Genomic DNA, 16,690 nt, shown 5'->3' on the forward strand with positions numbered 1-16,690 from the left:
GGGAACAGTGTTGGGGAATTGGGGGAGGGGAACAGCCAAGTTGTTGTCCTTCAATCTTAGTTGTGGAAGGTGCAACAAACTCAGCTCCAAGTCCAGTCGCCATCTGGCCACCTGTTGGCAGCTTGCGGTCACTCAGCTCAAGGTGCCGTGTTCAACCTTAGTTGCAGGTGGGCATAGCCACCATCCCAGGTGGGAGTTGAACCAGCAGCCTCATTGTTAAGAGCGCATGCTGTATCCACTGAGCCACACAGGCGGCAGCTCAGCTCAAGGTGCCGAGTTCATCTTTAGTTGTGACCATATAGTAGCCACCATCCCAAGTGTGCTGGAGTCCATCCGGTAACCTTGTTGTTAGGAGCATGTGCTCTCACCAGCTGAGCCATCCTGCCACCTGTTGGCAGCTCAGCTTGGGCATAGCTCACTGGCCCATGTGGGAATTGAACTGGTGACCCTGTTGCTTAGAGCTTGCACTCTTAAGCAAGCCCTTAACCAACTGAGCCACTCAGCTGGCCTTCCAACTCCTTTTTGACCTCTCCTCTGCCTCTGGAGATGCCCCGGGTCTCCAAAATTTGCTATGTGACCCTGGCAAAGAAATCAACATGCCCTGAGTGGTCACCATATGTCCCACACATCATAATTGCTCTGTGACTGGTTGCTATCATGATTGTTGCTTTTAGTATTGATAAAAATAGCAAACTTTCTTTGAGAAGTAAATGAGTTAATGTATGAGACAATGCTTTGTGTTCTGTAAAATTGTCACCATGGTGGCCCTCATTTCAGGAACACAGAAGAGAGGAAGCTCAGATCACAGAAGGGAGCTAACAGTAGAGGGATGTGGTCGAGAGAGTGCCATTTGGAGTCAGCTCTCTGGATTTGAGCCCCAGCTCTATCACTTGCTGGCTTTGGAAATTAGGAAAGGTTACCTAACTTCTCTGGGCTTCTTGTTTCTTCATGTGTGAAGTGGTGATGACAGTCCTTGTCGTGAGTCAGAAGAGATCATGAGCACATGTCTACTAGTTCAGGGCCTGGTAAGAGGTAAGTACTCAATTTTGCCTCCAATTGTGGGAGAATCCTGACTCTATAACTGAACCTGGCCGCAGTTGAACATTCTCTCTGCAACTAAAACTGCTCACCCAGCGGAAAGTAAACCCTTGAGCTGCTGACCGAATTGCAGGATGAGCGATACTTCTGGGCTGGTTCTGACTCCGTTCCTTTCTCTCACAAAGACTTGTCCTGGCTTCTCATCACCTTCATACCTGCATACCTGCATACCTGCATACCTGCTCACACAGTTCTTCCCACCTGGAGAGCCATTCCTTTACCACATCCACCACTGCCCTTCTTTACATGTTTGTCTAATGCTCAGCCTAATTCCTGCCTTCACCACTAAATCCCCCTGTCTCTCCAGCTCACATGGACTCTTGCACCTGCAACACATCTGTAACCCAAAACATCTTATTTGATGTTATTTCTGCCTACTGCTGTTTGTGCTTTTGGTTTATTCTTGTCAAGCTTGTTTCCTACCTAAGGAAACTGCAATCCACTTAAGGACAGAATCCATTTAGGCAGCTTTTCTACCCTCTCATAACTTAGTGACCTGATATTTTAGATGAGTTAATTGTAAATAGCATGTATCTTTTAAAAAATTCAATCTTATTATTGCCTTTAAACTGTAGCTTTAATCCATTTATATTTATGGTAATCACTGATACAGATTTAAATCTATCTGATTTTGTGCTTTATATTTGTCCTACCAGTTCCTTTTTCTATCCTTCCTTTCTTTGTGGGGGAAGATAGATTTTTTTTTCTTATCTTTTATTTAGCTTATGATTCTGTGGTTCAGCATTTGTTTCTTGGCTTAGCTAGGTGGGTTTTCTGCTGGTCTCATCTGTATTCATTCATGAATCTATGATCAGCTGATGGTTGATGGCTTCATTCATATGTCTGGTGGTGGACTGGCTATCACCTGGGGTGATGAGGTAACTGGACCATGTCACTCATCATTCAGCAGGCTAGCCAGGGATTGCTCACATGGTCTCAAGGTCCCCAAGAGATGAAGTTCCAATACACAAGCACTTTTCAAGTCTGCTTGTATTATGGTTGCCACTGTCCCATTGGTTAAAGCAAGTTAACATGACCAAGCCCAGCTGGAGTCAAGGGATGGGGAAAAGATTCCACCTCTTCATGTGAGCAGCTAAAATATCACATTGCAAAGAAATGTGCATACAAGGATGGGAAGAATTTGTTGCCATTTTTACCAACTACAACAGGTGCCAAACTCTCAAAAGAAATTTATGGGTTCAATATAATCGCAATAAAACCTTAATGTGTTTTATTGTGGATCTTGATAAGAAAACTCATTCTACCAGAGAGCAAGACATACTATAAAGATGTAGCTAATGAGTGTGTCACTAGTGCAGGAATAGACAAATAGACCAAAGGAATAGAAAAGGGAGTTCAGAATCACGGCCATGAATTAATAGACATTTGATTTATGATACATGGCACTGTAGAGTGGTGAGGAAAGGATCACCTTGTTAATAACTGGTGTTCAGACAACTGGCTATCCAGTTGACTGACATGCTAATTAAACCCACCTTTATCTAGCCACAAAAGCCTAATAACAGGTGACTCTTTGTTCAAGATGTTTGTACTACTTGACTGGAAAGGGACGGAATTTTATTTTTTAAAAATGAGTCCTATAATTCACTTTCAATAATTCAGCTGAATGGCATAGGGACCAGTGTAATTTCACTATTTGCCCCCGATATTCACTTCTGCAGAGATGTCCTCCTTACCTCATTCCTTTCATACCAGCTGACATTCTGCATTTTGGAGAATTCCTGGGATCGCTTCACCACAAAGTAAATGAGGTACCCACTTCCACATAAACAGCAGATGATGAGGAAGTTGGCCAGGACTCGGAGAAATCTTGTCAGGTGGATATTTTCTTCTTTGTTACTCTCTTGTTCATCCACTATTGATTCCTTAATTTGTGAAAATGAGATGTGAATCATGTCAGGCCAGGAACCAACAGGAACCGCTGTTGTTAGGTTCCTCAGATGACTACTTTCTATATTTCCATAAATGAAGTAATACAGAGGGGTGGTGTAAAGTACTGTTGTCCTGTGGAGAATTAGTTCTTTCCTTTATGAAAACATATTTTGTTGTTATTGTTGCTGTTTGGTACATTAAATGACAAAAGTTTAGATTTATTGAATATTTACTAGGTGCCAGATGTGGTGTTAAACATTTCCCATACAGTATCCTTCTTAAACCCAACAACAAACCAGAAGAGCAGCTATCATTATTACCCAGATACTAAGGCCCAGAGAAATTTCAGTAACTGATTAGGATTGCTTTAAATCTATAAATCAAGTGGATTAACATTGAATCACATTATTGAGTCTTTTAATCCAGAGGCTGGCTTTTTCTATAAAAAATTTCCGGCCAAACTTTTTCTATAAAAAGCCAGGTAGTACATCTTTTTGGCTTTGCAGACCATGTGGTCTCTCTCACAACTACTCAGCTATGCCACTGTAGCATGAAAGTAACCATAGAGAATATATAAATAAATGTGCATAGCTTTGTTTCAATAAAACTTATTTACAAAACAGGCAGCAGGCTGGATTTGGACCCTGGGCCACAGTTTGGTGACTCCTGTTCTAATCCATGAGCGTAGTATATCTCTCCATTTATTTAGAGTTTTTTAATTTCAGCAATATTTTGTACTTTTGGTGTAGGAATCTTGCACTTTTTTTGTTAAATCTATTCTTAGGACTTTTTTGTAATTTATGTAATTTTATTGTAAATGGAATTAAAAATTATTTTCAAATTGTTTGCTGATATTGTAGAAAAATAGATTTTTTATTATTAATAAAATGTTTCCTGCATCAGTAACTCCATGAAGACACAGTTAGTGTGTGGCAGACCGTGATGGAAAGCGAGGTGTCTTGGAAACCGAAGTAGTTGGAAGGAGACTTTGCTAATCAATTAACAGTTACTGTGTTCAGGTTTTCAGGTTCAGGTTTAACTAACTCATCAGGCAATTAATATACATTCACACATGTAGTTCTCACAATATGTGCCCTGTTATGTAAGTGTATTATCTCGGTTTTTAATACACAGAGGAGAAGCCTTCTCCTTCCCAGATATTCGAAGTGCTTCACAGATAGTAACCTTCTTTGTCTCTCTCTGGTAGGCCTGGAGGAAGAGTGAAAGCCCCTGTTGACCCTTTCCCTACACTTGGATGCTCTATCAGAGGCTCCCCATTGCTGTGAGAAGAAGGGGAGGAGAACTGAGTCAGCTCCCTGCTCCACCTTCTGCCAAGCTGAGAGCACTCTGGGGCACATGAAACCCATGTAAGTGAGTTGCTGAGCCCAAGCCCTGTCCCTGTGGGTGTACCTGTCATCTGTAGGCATTGGTACCGGTGGGCAGGAGCTCACCTCTCCTTCCAGGAAGGGCCAGGAGGCAGGAGAGGAAAGAAGACACAACCAAGCACAGTTGTGTTATATCCCTGACCTCTGCCAGGTCCTGGGGGAAAGTCTGACTGATCAGACAAGAGACATATTAAACCATCAAGAATTCTCAATGGCTTTTACAGTCATGGAGGAAAAAATAAGACATGCAGTGTGTCAGTGTCACAGGTCTGCCTTCACTGATTTGCTTGCCCATCAGTTTGTTTTTATATTATAAAATGAGATGTGTAGGTCACCTCACATCCCTTTTGTGAACAAATTAATGAGATAATTAAGTGTAGAGTTGCATACTTAATTGATTCTTTTATTCCCACACCCCCGAACCGGGGTTCTCAACTCTTTCCCGGTGTTCTAATCATTTGAGGAGCTTTTTCAAAAATCCAATGCCAGTACCCCATCCCACAGCAATGACGCCAGCATCTCTAGGGGTGGGGCTGAGAAGATTTAAAAAATCTCCTTAGGCGATTCAAACTGCTGCCCCAAATGCGTCCTTTCACGTCCTCCAACAGAAAACATTTTCACAAGGAAATAGGCAGGAGCAGGTCCCCGCATCCATGATTCTCTGCCATATTAAGAAACAGATGCTGGGTACCAGCTGTGAGCATTTTTCCTTGAAGGCTTTGCTTGAAAGCTGGGCTCCTGCTTCTGGTAAAGCTCTTGCCACAGATTGCTCAGCAATCTTATGTCCCATGCCCCCACTGAGAGGTCTCCCAATGATCAGAGGGACCCAAAGTTCCCCCAGGAAGTAGGAACTGCCCTGCGTGGCTACCTTGAAGCTGGTGGTGATGGAGGCATATTTGTTGTCAGCCGTCTCGGAATTCCCGATCAGGTAGTCCCAGCTGGTGAACATCTTGAAGCTGAATGTGAAGTTATCACTCTCCCCGTCGCTCGTGCTGCCCTGGGTGTTGCTGGCCATTCTGTAGGGTGCACAACACTGTTGTTATGTCTGCCCCGTGTTTGCTGCATCAGCCCAAGGGAGCCTTGGCCTGAGCCAATTTTGGGCACAGGTAGCAGACATCAATGAAGGGAATGAACCCTGCAGGGACATGGGCTAAGACAGATTTGATCCAGGGCTCCTTCCCCCCAATTCAGAGACCCCTGCGAACCCACATGATGTCAGCTGGGTAAGAAGAAGCCAGCAGGATACAGGGCACTTAACCATGTTTTTACCCTGATGTTTGATTTTTCCTGTGGCTTGACATCCTGCAAATGTTTTAGAACTTTATTCTCACAAAGGAATATCCCTTTCTAATTTATTTATTTTCTTGGATAGAAAAAAAGTATATTTTTTCTGACATAAAATCCAATAAGCCCTGAGGCAGTTGTTACTGCACCCAGGTAACATGCATATCCTTTTCTTAAGCAAACTTTGTTTAAAGTACCTTGGACCTACCTCATTACCCACCCATTTCATCCTACCTATCCTCATCCTCTTTGTGCTCCCTGGAGTTCAGCGCTGTGGGGATCAGAAGTACAAGCAGGGGCTTTATCAGATACAATGGTGGAGGGTGTGGGGGAGAGTTGCATACCTCTGTAACGCTATCTCATCTATTGACTTTTTTTTTTAAAGATTTTTATTGGGGAATTGGGGGGATGGGAAGAGCGCTGGGGAATTGGGGGGAAGGGGAACAGACAAGTTGCTGTCGTTTTGTTCTTCAGTCTAGTTGTGGAGGACGTTGCTTCACTGGCCCAAGTTGGCACCATCGTTGTGCTCTTCCTGGGCAAGGCAGATCAGTCGCTGGCTTCTGGACGGCCGCTCACTGCGGCTGCTGGCCGCTCACGCTGGCTGCTAGCCACACGGTAGCCCATGGCAACCCACTGACACAGGAGTTGCAGCCTACGCGGTGACTCACGGCAGCCCAGCTCCAGGTTGAGCTGTTGTTCAGCAACTTAGCTGTAGAGGGCAGTGTCACTGGCCCTCATATGTGGGATCTGAACCAGGGCCCTCTGGCGTCCCAAGCCAGTTCTTAACCATCGCGCCCCTCAGCCGGCCCTCATCTATTGACTTTTGAGATTTGCTGTTTCAGGGGCCTGGTTGGCTGTTGGCTCTTTGGTTCATCAGGGAAACATTCCATATTCCCATACTTATCTGGGATAATAGTAGGGAAAAACGTTAACAATATGAAGGTTAAGACTAAAACCAAGCCCATCTCCTTGTTTTTTTCCTTTTGCTTGGTAGAGCTGGACTATCACCTATTATTTCCCATGCCCCAGCTGAGAGGTCTCTCAATGAGCCACCTATCACCTCATGGTCACTGTTACACGCCAGGCAGGCTTTTGTGAACAGCAGCATTTTCCCCTGAGATGACGGGCTAGGAAGCGAAGCTGGACCTATACATGGCCCTTTCAGGGCTTGTAACCAGGCTTAGAGAGTTCTCTACTCCTCTCTTGCAGACATTGCTACCCCTGCTCTTCTGGGAGAAGTGACCCCTGTGACTCTGCTGAAGGGTGATGGGCTCTGGTAGTCAGGTGTGTGCAGGAGACTGTGCCACCCCACCCTGCACAAGCCTTTGCTGATTGGGGTCACCTGACTTATAAGAAAGCAATTCATGGTTGGGCCAAATTTCTCTTTAGAGAATGTGAATTAAGCACCACAGACATAATTAAGACACAACTGAGAACCAGGTCCATTTCTGACTGCAGAGACAGGCATAATCGGGGCCAGAGAGGACACCATGGTTAATCACATACATTTATTTAGGCTTATTGTTTATATTTGTGTAAGTACTGGGCTAGGTTCTCACATGCAAGCTAGAGTTATAGAGGAACAGAAGAACTTTTCTAAGAAATCTGAGCTCTGGAAAAAGCAAAAACAGGTCTTGCAAACTTCTCCAGCCTTAACTTACCAGGTGCCATGTGTCTTCTCAAGCTACACTGGCCTTTTGACAGTTTCTGCAACTCACTAGGATATTCGCTGCCTCAGAGCCTTTGCACATGCTCCTTCTTTGTCTGAAATGCTGTGACCCAGACGTTCAGCACGGCTGGCTGTTCTCAGCATCATCTAAAGGAGCTTCTATCCCATTTTACAGAACTTCCCACATAACCATGTTTGTTTTTTACACTACATACGGCATTTGGCTTTTGCTCTGTTTTTTCTTTTTTCTCTCTAAATCCCCTACAAGACAGTAAGTAGGCCCAGACTGGCTATGGGAGTGGGCTGTTTATGTGAAGAAAATTAAAGGCGTGTAAATAAGACAGTCATACTTACGATCTAATGACAATCATCAGGCTATAGCCGAACACGCTGACCCCCACCATAAAGTAAGCCATGGGCAATCTGTACCTCAGCCACCCAATGGTCCTCTGGTCATTATAGTAGCCGTAGAAGAGAGCAGAATATTTAATGTAGCCCTGTGGGACAGCAAATCCAAATGCTCTGGGTTTGTAAGCTCGGTGCAGTCATCAGACACTTCCATTCTACCAGGCATTTCTTTCTCGGGGATTTAGCGGGAGTCTGAGGGGAGGGAGGAAGAGTTCTGGACGGTCTTGTTCTTCCCTTCACTTCCCCCAGTTGCTCCCAAGTCTATCCATGTCTCCACGTCTCCCTTCCTTTCCTTTCTTCATTCTCTTTATTCCTCCATTATACAGAGGACATAGAAATACAGGATAGACAGGAGAGTGTTGTTAACATTGAGGATAAAATTAAAATTAAGGATAAGGTGTGTGTGTGTGTGTGTGTGTGTGTGTGTGTGTGTGCGCGCGCATGCATCGTGCACATATACAAACAGGTCCATATTCTTATTATCCCCCACCCCCCCACCTCCAATTCCCAGGGTCTTAAATTTAGCACTTCAGAAGTGGATGGGAGTCTGGGAACTTTCTCAGTATTTCAAAACTTCTAAAGAAAACTATATCTAATAAGACTCATAGTTTAACTGGAACTTCAAGTTTTGTTTTGGTTTTGTTTTCAAGTATAATTGGCTTTAGGTGTAGTTAGTACATTTTTTTAGGTATAATTATTTAGGTATAATATTAACTCAAATTTTTAGCACTTCTTTTATATCTTTGCTGAATTTAAAACAGGGAATTATTGTTGAATAAATCCAGTTTGTTTTGGGTAGATAGACTGTTTCAGCCCAACAGTCCTTGGGTGAAATAAAGAACAAAAGAAATTCTTAGCAGTAGTACATAGCAGTAGTAGCAACATATCATCTTTAGCACTAGTACATTGTAATAGTACTATGTTATCCTTAGTAGTATAGTCATTATTTGGAACACCCCTGTTCCAAATGACTTGGGAAAATACTCCAACTCACTTTCACACATGTCTGAGGGGTCTTGACTCTGACCCTGAGAGGGATGGATGGCAGCAGTGATGACCTGCTGTTTGAACATCACAGCCAGGCCTCCCAGACTCAGAAACTCCTTAGAGCCTGCAGACCAAGCCCCTCAGAAGCATGGGGGTTTTTGAATTCTAAAAGGAGGGAAGGGAATTCTAGGCACAAGACTCTGAGCAAAGGTAGGGAGACACTGAAAGTGTGTGATGCATTCAGGGACTTCCCCCAAACTTGATCAGATTGGGGCAAAAGTGTGAGGTCTTAGACTGGAGAGGTCAGGAACAGCCAGGTCATGAAAAGCTCTTTTGTAAACCCAATTCAGAACACTGGATTTTATTCCATTTGAGAATGGGAATAAGTGAATATCAGAGGTAGGGGTTGACAAGGTCAGGTTTGTGTTTTAGAAAGATCAGTTTGACAGCAGAGGGAATGGAGATTGCAGGAGCCAAAGCAAGGAAGAAAGCAGAGGTAGACAATTCTGATGGGGGTCCTGGTACAGTGGGGGCATATTAAAAGGATAAGTAAGAGGGAGGGACAAAAGGGGACCAATTCAAGAAATGTTTAGCCGGCAGGCTCAGACTTAGTGACTGATTGGATGTGGGGGTGGTGATGGGGAAGAGGAAGTGGAGGATGACTTCCAGGCTTCAGACTTGAAGGACTGGATGAACGGTGATTCCAGGAAAGGAGATGGGGTAAATATGTGGGGTTGGTTGGACAGATGTTGGAATCTGAGGAGCAAGCAGTAAGACATTCACTTGAAGATGCCATGTGACATTTGGGGGAAGGCTGGAGTAGTAATATACTTGGGGTCTATATATGGGTATGGGGTGAGAAAACCATATAGTCAGATCAGCTTACATTGATCTGGCAGAATGAGGGGAGCAGCGTCTTCATGGGGACTCACATCCATCTGGATGTGTGCCTGGAGAGAGGAACCTATGAAGGGGACCTAGAAGGACATAGTTGGCTGGCTCATTTTGCATAGTGTTGGGATTCTATTTAATTAAAGCACTGGTCTTTCAATAGTTAAATGCAACGTTTCACACATATCCATGCAATCTTTAGTGCTCACAGTCACAAAATAGAAGTGCATTGGCATGTTGGCAACAGTACCTCAAAATCCCAGAGGACGGAAAAATCCATGGCTTTTTCTTCCTCAGCCCGAGGCACTGTCTTTCTAGGTATACTTCCATAGGGCATGCCCATCAGTACCTAGTGTAGGGACAGAATGACACAATTATATGTGGAGAAAGTACAAATGCAGGAAGACATTCAAATACCGGGTTAGAGATTTTCCTTCTCAGAATTGGACACACCTATTTTCTTCTTTAAATGACATTAATCACGTTCCTGATTTTAAAAGTAACACACACTCACTGTAGAAAATGTGAAAAAGTCCAGAAGAGCATTTAAAGAGTTACCTATCACCTTCCCATCCCAAAGATAATGATTGTTAGCTAGTCATATAATTCCTTTTGGTTGTTTCTGCGTTTTACATATATTGCAGTCTGGTTATTTTATGACCAGCTCCTTATGTCGTATGATAGTCTCAAAATAAAATGACTTCAAACTATCCTATTGCATGTATATACCACAAACTTACCTAACAAAGCCCTATTGTTAGACATCAGAGTAATTCAAGTTCTTTTCTCTTGCTATAGTTTAAAGTCTGTTTTGTCTGGTATAAGTATGGTTACCCCCAGCTTTTTTTTTTTAATTTCCATTTTTTATGAAATATCTTTTTCCATTTCTTTACTTCCGGTCTGTGTCTTTCAATCTGAAGTGATTCTCTTGTAGGCAGCATATGTAAGTATTTTGTTTTCTTATTCATTCAGCCCTCCTATGTCTTTTTTTTTTAAAGGTTTTATTGGGGAATTGGGGGGATGGGAAGAGCGCTGGGGAATTGGGGGGAAGGGGAACAGACAAGTTGCTGTCGTTTTGTTCTTCAGTCTAGTTGTGGAGGATGTCACCTCACTGGCCCATGTTGGTATCATCATTGCGCTCTTCCCGGGTGAGGCAGATTGGCTGCTGGCCTCTGGACGGCCGCTCACAGCGGCTCTTGGCAGCTCACATTGGCTGCTGGCCGCTCACGCTGGCTGCTGGCCACACACGGTAGCTTATGGCAGCCCACTGCAGCAGGGGCTGCAGCCTACGCTGTCGCCAGCGACTCATGGCATCCCAGCTCCAGGTTGAGAAGTTGTCCACCATCTTAGCTGTAGAGGGCAGTGTCACTGGCCCTCATGTGGGATCCAAACTGGGGTCCTGCTGCACAGAGCTGGAGTCCCAAGCCAGCTCTTAACCAATGTGCCACTTGGCCAGCCCCCTCCTGTGTCTTTTGATTAGAGAATTTAATCCATTTACACAGAAAGTAATTGTTGATGGATATGTAGCTATTGCCATTTTATTATTTATAATTTTGATTTTTCCCCCTTTTTCTTCTTAAAGAAGTCCCTTTAACATTTTTTTGTGTAATAGTGGTTTTGTGGTGATGAACTCCTTTAGCTTTTTCTTGTCTAGGAAGCTCTTTATCTGTCCTTTGATTCTAAATGATAGATTTGCTGGGTACAGTAATCTCGGTTTTAGGTCCTTGCTTGTCATCATTTTGAATATTTCCTGCCAATTCCCTCTGGCCTGCAAAGTTTCTGTTGAGAAATCAGTTGACAGTCTTATGAAAGCTTCTTGTAGGTAACTAACTGCTTTTCTCTTCCTGCTTTTGAGATTTTCTTTGTCTTTAACCTTTGTCATTTTAATTATGATGTGTCTTGGTGTGGGCCTCTTTGGGTTCATCTTGTTTAGGACTCTCTGTGCTTCCTGGGCTTGTATGTCTATTTCCTTCACCAGGTTAGGGAAGTCTTCTGTCATTATTTCTTCAAATAGCTTTTCAATTCCTTGCTCTCTCTCTTCTTCTGGTACCCCTTTGATGCAAATGTTGGTATGCTTGATGTTATCCCAGAGGCCTCATTTTTTTGGATTCTTTTTTCTTTTTGCTGTTCTGATTGGGTGTTTTCTGCTACTTTATCTTCCAAATTTCTGATTCAATCCTCTGCTTCATCTAATCTGCTGTAATGTATTCTTCATTTCAATTATTGTATTTTTTATTCCTGACTTTTTTTGAATGTTTTCTATCTCCATTTTTCTGTTTCTTATCTCTTTGTTGAAGTTCTCACTGAGATCACTGAACATCCTTATAAGCAGTGTTTTGAACTCTGCATCTGATAGATTGCTTTTCTCCATTTTGTTTAGTTCCTTTACTGGGGTTTTGTTCTGATCTTTCATTTGGGACATGTTTTTTTGTCTCCCCATTTTGGCTGCCTCCCTGGTTTTGTTTCTATTTGTTAGGTCTCTCAGTCTTTGCTATGTCTCTCAGTCTTAGTAGAGTGGCCGTATGTAGTAGGTATCATGTGGGACACAATGGCACAGTCTCCCTGGTCACCTGAACTGGGTGCTCCAGGTGTGTTTCTTGTGTGGGTTGCATGTGCCCTCCTGTTGTAGTTGAGCTTTGGTTGTGGTTTCCACATCAATGGGACAATTGACCCTCAGGCTGATTGGTTGCAAGGACTGACCTCGACTATAGTGGAGCTGATTGGTTGTGAGGATTGGCCTTGACTATAGTGGAGGAGCTATTGTGCAGGGGCTTACCCTACAGAGCAGGATTTACTTTAGCAGGGCTCTGGTTCCTGCCCAGTCTGCCCTTTGGGTGTGTCATTTGCGAAGCTGGTTGGGTGGTGCTCTGGTGTGGTCTGAAGCTGGCCACTAGATGTGTTGGTTCTGGGGCCTCTTGGGAGGGCCTCTGTTGCAGGCCATGGCCAGCTGCTGCCTGTGCCCTGCCTGGGGCCACTAGGTATGAGCTACAAAGTGATCTGCAGGTGGTTGCCACTTGTTCTTGGCTTGAAGGTGACTAGGAGAGGCTAAGAGGCAAACTGAGGCTGGCTGTCGCTAGTGCCGACCTTGGAGCTGCTTAGCAAGAGGTACAAAGATGCTGAAGCCAGTTGCTGCTTGTCTGGGGTTTGTGAACCTTTGAGAGATTTTAGGAAAGTCCACAGCATGAGCCATGATAGGTCATTTGTATGGAAAAGCCACTGGAAGCGGTTTGGGTGGGCTCATAAGTTGGGTGGGACAGGGTGTCAGGGTACCTAGAGCATTGCAAATGGTGTTAGCCAGGTTAATGGAGACTCAGATATGGAGGCCACCTGTGTCTTCATGCTGGGTGAGGGGGGAGCTCAACAAAGGAACAATGGCTTCTGCCAGAACTTCTGTCTGAGAGAGAGCTGCCTCTCCAGCTCTTGCTCTGAAGCCAGAAAATTCAGTTCCTCCCAGTTTGCCCTAGTGACTTTTAAGCTGCTTCCTCAGTGCTGGAGCTCAGAGTGAGTGAGTTTGTCAGCCAGTTAAGTCCTGTGCGGGCCCTTTAAGAGAAATGCCTGGGACTCCAGCAGCCCTCCATCTCACTTAGCTGCAATCTCTGCTTCACAGCCAGAAGTTGTGGGGACTTCCCTCCCTGGCACTGGAACCCAGGTCTGAGGAGCTTGGTGTGCAGCTGGGACCCTTCACTCCTCAGGGGAGACCTCTGAAACTAAGATATCCCTTCTAATTTTTAGCCCCCACATGTGGGAGTGAGACCAGCCTGTTCTGCATCTCCACCCCTCCTACCAATCTCGATGTGTCTTTTTCTGTATATCCTTAGTTATAGGACTTCTTTTAAACTAGACTTCAGGCGATTCCCAATGATGGTTGTTCTGTAGTTTAGTTCTAATTTTGATGTGGTGGTGAAAGGAGGCAAGCACAACATTTACCTACTCCGCCACCTTGACTGGAAGCTATGAATGTAAGGATTTTAAATTTTATTTCAAACTGGATATTGAGAGCATAGGAAATGCCATTGACATTTGCTTATTTAAAATGACTCCAGGGCCAGTTGAGTGACTCAGTTGATTAAGAGCTCACTTCAGAGTGCGAGCTCTGAGCAACTGCGATTTGATTCCCAGCCCGAGCTGAGATGCTGCTGAGCAACCAACAGGTGGCAGGATAGCTCAGCTAAAAATATAAAATAAAATAAAATTAAAAGAAAAAATAAAATAACTCCAGCCACCTCAATATACTATTCATTAATTCAACTAACTTTTGGTAGATTCATTGTGATTTTTGGGGGTATACAATATTATCATCTGCAAACTAAAGTGATTTTGTATTTTTTGTAAAAAATGTGTAAGTTTAATTTTGTTGACCTACTGCATTAGGTAGAAATTGCAAAATAATGTTGAAAAGTAGTGGGGATGGGGCATACCATGTTGCTCTTCATTTTCAGTACCACAGGCTTTAGTATTTCACCATTTAATGTAACATTATTTTTGTTTTTAATTAAGTTAATCATCTTTAAGTAATACCCTATTTCTTTTTACTTGTTTTTAAATTTATATTCTTATTGGAAAATATTGGGTTGTCGGAAAAGTCATGACGCAGTTTTGCAACGAAAGACATAGAAAAAATTCGTCATGACTTTTCCGACAACCCAATATATTGTATGTAGAACAGTAGAGATATATCAGATACGTATAGTTGACCATAACAAAAAGAAAATTAATGACTGTGTGTCCACTATTACTAGTTTAAGAAACAGAACATCACCAGGCCTTTATAACACCCTGGGTATGCCCCTCCTGATCCACAGAAACTGTGAGATAATAAAAGCTTGTTGTTTTCATAAAAAAATTTTGGGGTATTACACAGGAATAGATAACTAATAAATACCCAAATAGCAGGAAAGAAATAAGATGAGTAAAAATTCATGATATAGAAAATGAAGATCCATAAGATGAAGACCTGAATGTGAATATTTACAGTTGCTTTATTCATAATCACCTCAAACTGGGAACAACCCAAATATCCATGCGGTGGTCTATAGATAACAAACTATGGTACATCTTTACAATGGAACATAACTCAGCAGTAAAGGAACAAACTATTGGTATGTGTAACAACATGGATGAATCTCAAAGACACTGTGCTAAGTGAGAGAGGCCAGACACAAAAAACTACACACTGCATGATTCTATTTATATGCTATTCTGGAAAAGGAAAAACTTTAGGGACAGAAATCGGATCATTGCTTGTCAGGGCTGGAGATTTTGCTTGTAAAGGAGGCACAAAGGAACTTTTTGGGGTGATGGAAATATTGTATATTTCAATTGTGGTGATTGTTACCTGACTGTATATATTTGTCATAATTCATTGAACTGTACACCTTAAAAGAGTTAATTTTAAAGTATGTAAATTATGTCCCAAGAAAGCTTGATTAAAAAAAATATATATATATGTATGGTCATGGGACGTGGAGTATAGTGTAGGAGTGGAGTCAAGGGAATTGTAATAGATATGTATGATATTGGGGGGGAAGTGGGGCGGCATTGGGGGAGGGAGGTTGTCTCCTCAAGGGGTAAAAAGTATAACTATTGCACTGTGTTGTACAGCTGAAACTAATTCTAAAAAATGTGTATTTCACAATAAAAATAATTTAAAAATATATATATATCAGAAAGAATCAACAAAGCCAAAGTTGTTCTTTAATAAAATAACTAAAAGGGACAAAGCTTTGTGTAAATGAGAGAGAAAAAATTACACTGTAATGCAAAAGGGGATATAACTTCAAATACATGAGAGATTTTTAAAAACAAGAAACTACTGTATCTAACTTTAAGTCAATATATTTTAAAATTGAAATTGAAATATTTTAAAATAGAAATTGCAGAATAGTAATTATATTTGAGGATTATGTAAGTCATAAAATTAGAAGTAGTTAGAAGACTTTAGTGTATATATAATTTTTTTATTTTTAAACTTAGTTTAGGCAAATAAGCTCCTTCTTTAGTCCTTTCCATATGTCCAAAATATTTTAATAGCTATTTTTAGAGGAAGTATCTATATGAGGCATACTGACTGAGTGCTGTCTAAGTGATCCCTAGAGCAGAGCTTATAAGGTATTTTGAAAAATTATTTAATTAAATTAATTAATGTATACCAGCAATTATCAACCCTGACTGTGTATTACAATCACCTGGGGACCTGTATGAGTTGTCTACTGATGTATAACAAATTACCTTAACACTTAGAAGCTTAAAACAATCACATTTCTATCTTGAAGTTTCTGTGGGTCAGGAATCTGGGTGGGGCTCAGCTGGGTCTTCCGCTGAGGGTCTGTCACAGGCTGCAGTCGAAGTGTCTGCAGGGCTGGGGTCTCATCTGAAAGTTTGGCTGGGGAAGTATCTGATTCTAAATGCACTCACGTAGTTGCTGGCAAGATTTAGTTCCTCATGGATTGTTATACTGAGGGTCTCGGTTCCTTGCTGGCTGTCTGAAGGCCACACTAAGTTCCTTGCCAGGGGGGCCTCTCCAGTGTGGCAGGTTGCTTCATTAAAGCATGTAAGCCAGGAAGGGAACCAAAAGAGAATGCCAGCAAGATGAAAGTCACAGTCTTTTATAAACGAATCATGTAAGTGACAGCCTTTGGTTACAGTTTGTTAAAAGCCAGGTTTAGGCTATGCTCAAGGGCAGGAGATTATATAAGAGCTGGATACCAGGAGGTGGGGATCACTGGGGAGATCTTAGATATCTGCCTACCACAGGAACTTTTAAAATAGGGATGTTACAACCACAGCCTCAGAGATTCAGATTCAATTGATTGGGGTGGGCCTAGGACCTGTTATTTTAAAAAACTCCCCATGTGATTTTTCACATGCAGCCACTGTTGAGATGAGGAATACATGAACTCATCATCCTGTATGGCCTTGATAGCCAGCTCCTGCAGCATAACAAGAGTTCCCCAGGGATCACACAGGCATCCTGTGCTCTGTGGGCAATTGTCATGAAAGATGAATAAGCCTCATTCTAGCATCCAGAGCTGTTTAATTCCATTAAAATGGTATTAATGAGTTGTGGCAAAGAAAG

General features: G+C 42.6%; 1 protein-coding gene across 1 annotated transcript in view; it reads right to left on the reverse strand.

Moving 5' to 3' along the window:
• The window catches only part of TMC2 (transmembrane channel like 2), a 65,148-nt gene that overhangs the window by 22,533 nt on the left and 25,925 nt on the right, over positions 1-16,690 (reverse strand). Inside the window, exons 8-11 of the mRNA XM_019645803.1 lie at positions 9,866-9,964; positions 7,684-7,826; positions 5,245-5,392; positions 2,796-2,984 (exon numbers count right to left, since the gene is read on the reverse strand). Of these exons, the coding sequence (XP_019501348.1) occupies positions 2,796-2,984; positions 5,245-5,392; positions 7,684-7,826; positions 9,866-9,964 (579 nt within the window). The remainder of the gene's footprint in view (positions 1-2,795; positions 2,985-5,244; positions 5,393-7,683; positions 7,827-9,865; positions 9,965-16,690) is intronic.

This window comes from Hipposideros armiger, unplaced genomic scaffold (assembly GCF_001890085.2).
Source record: "Hipposideros armiger isolate ML-2016 unplaced genomic scaffold, ASM189008v1 scaffold_94, whole genome shotgun sequence".
In the NCBI taxonomy this organism is placed as follows: Eukaryota; Metazoa; Chordata; class Mammalia; order Chiroptera; family Hipposideridae; genus Hipposideros; species Hipposideros armiger.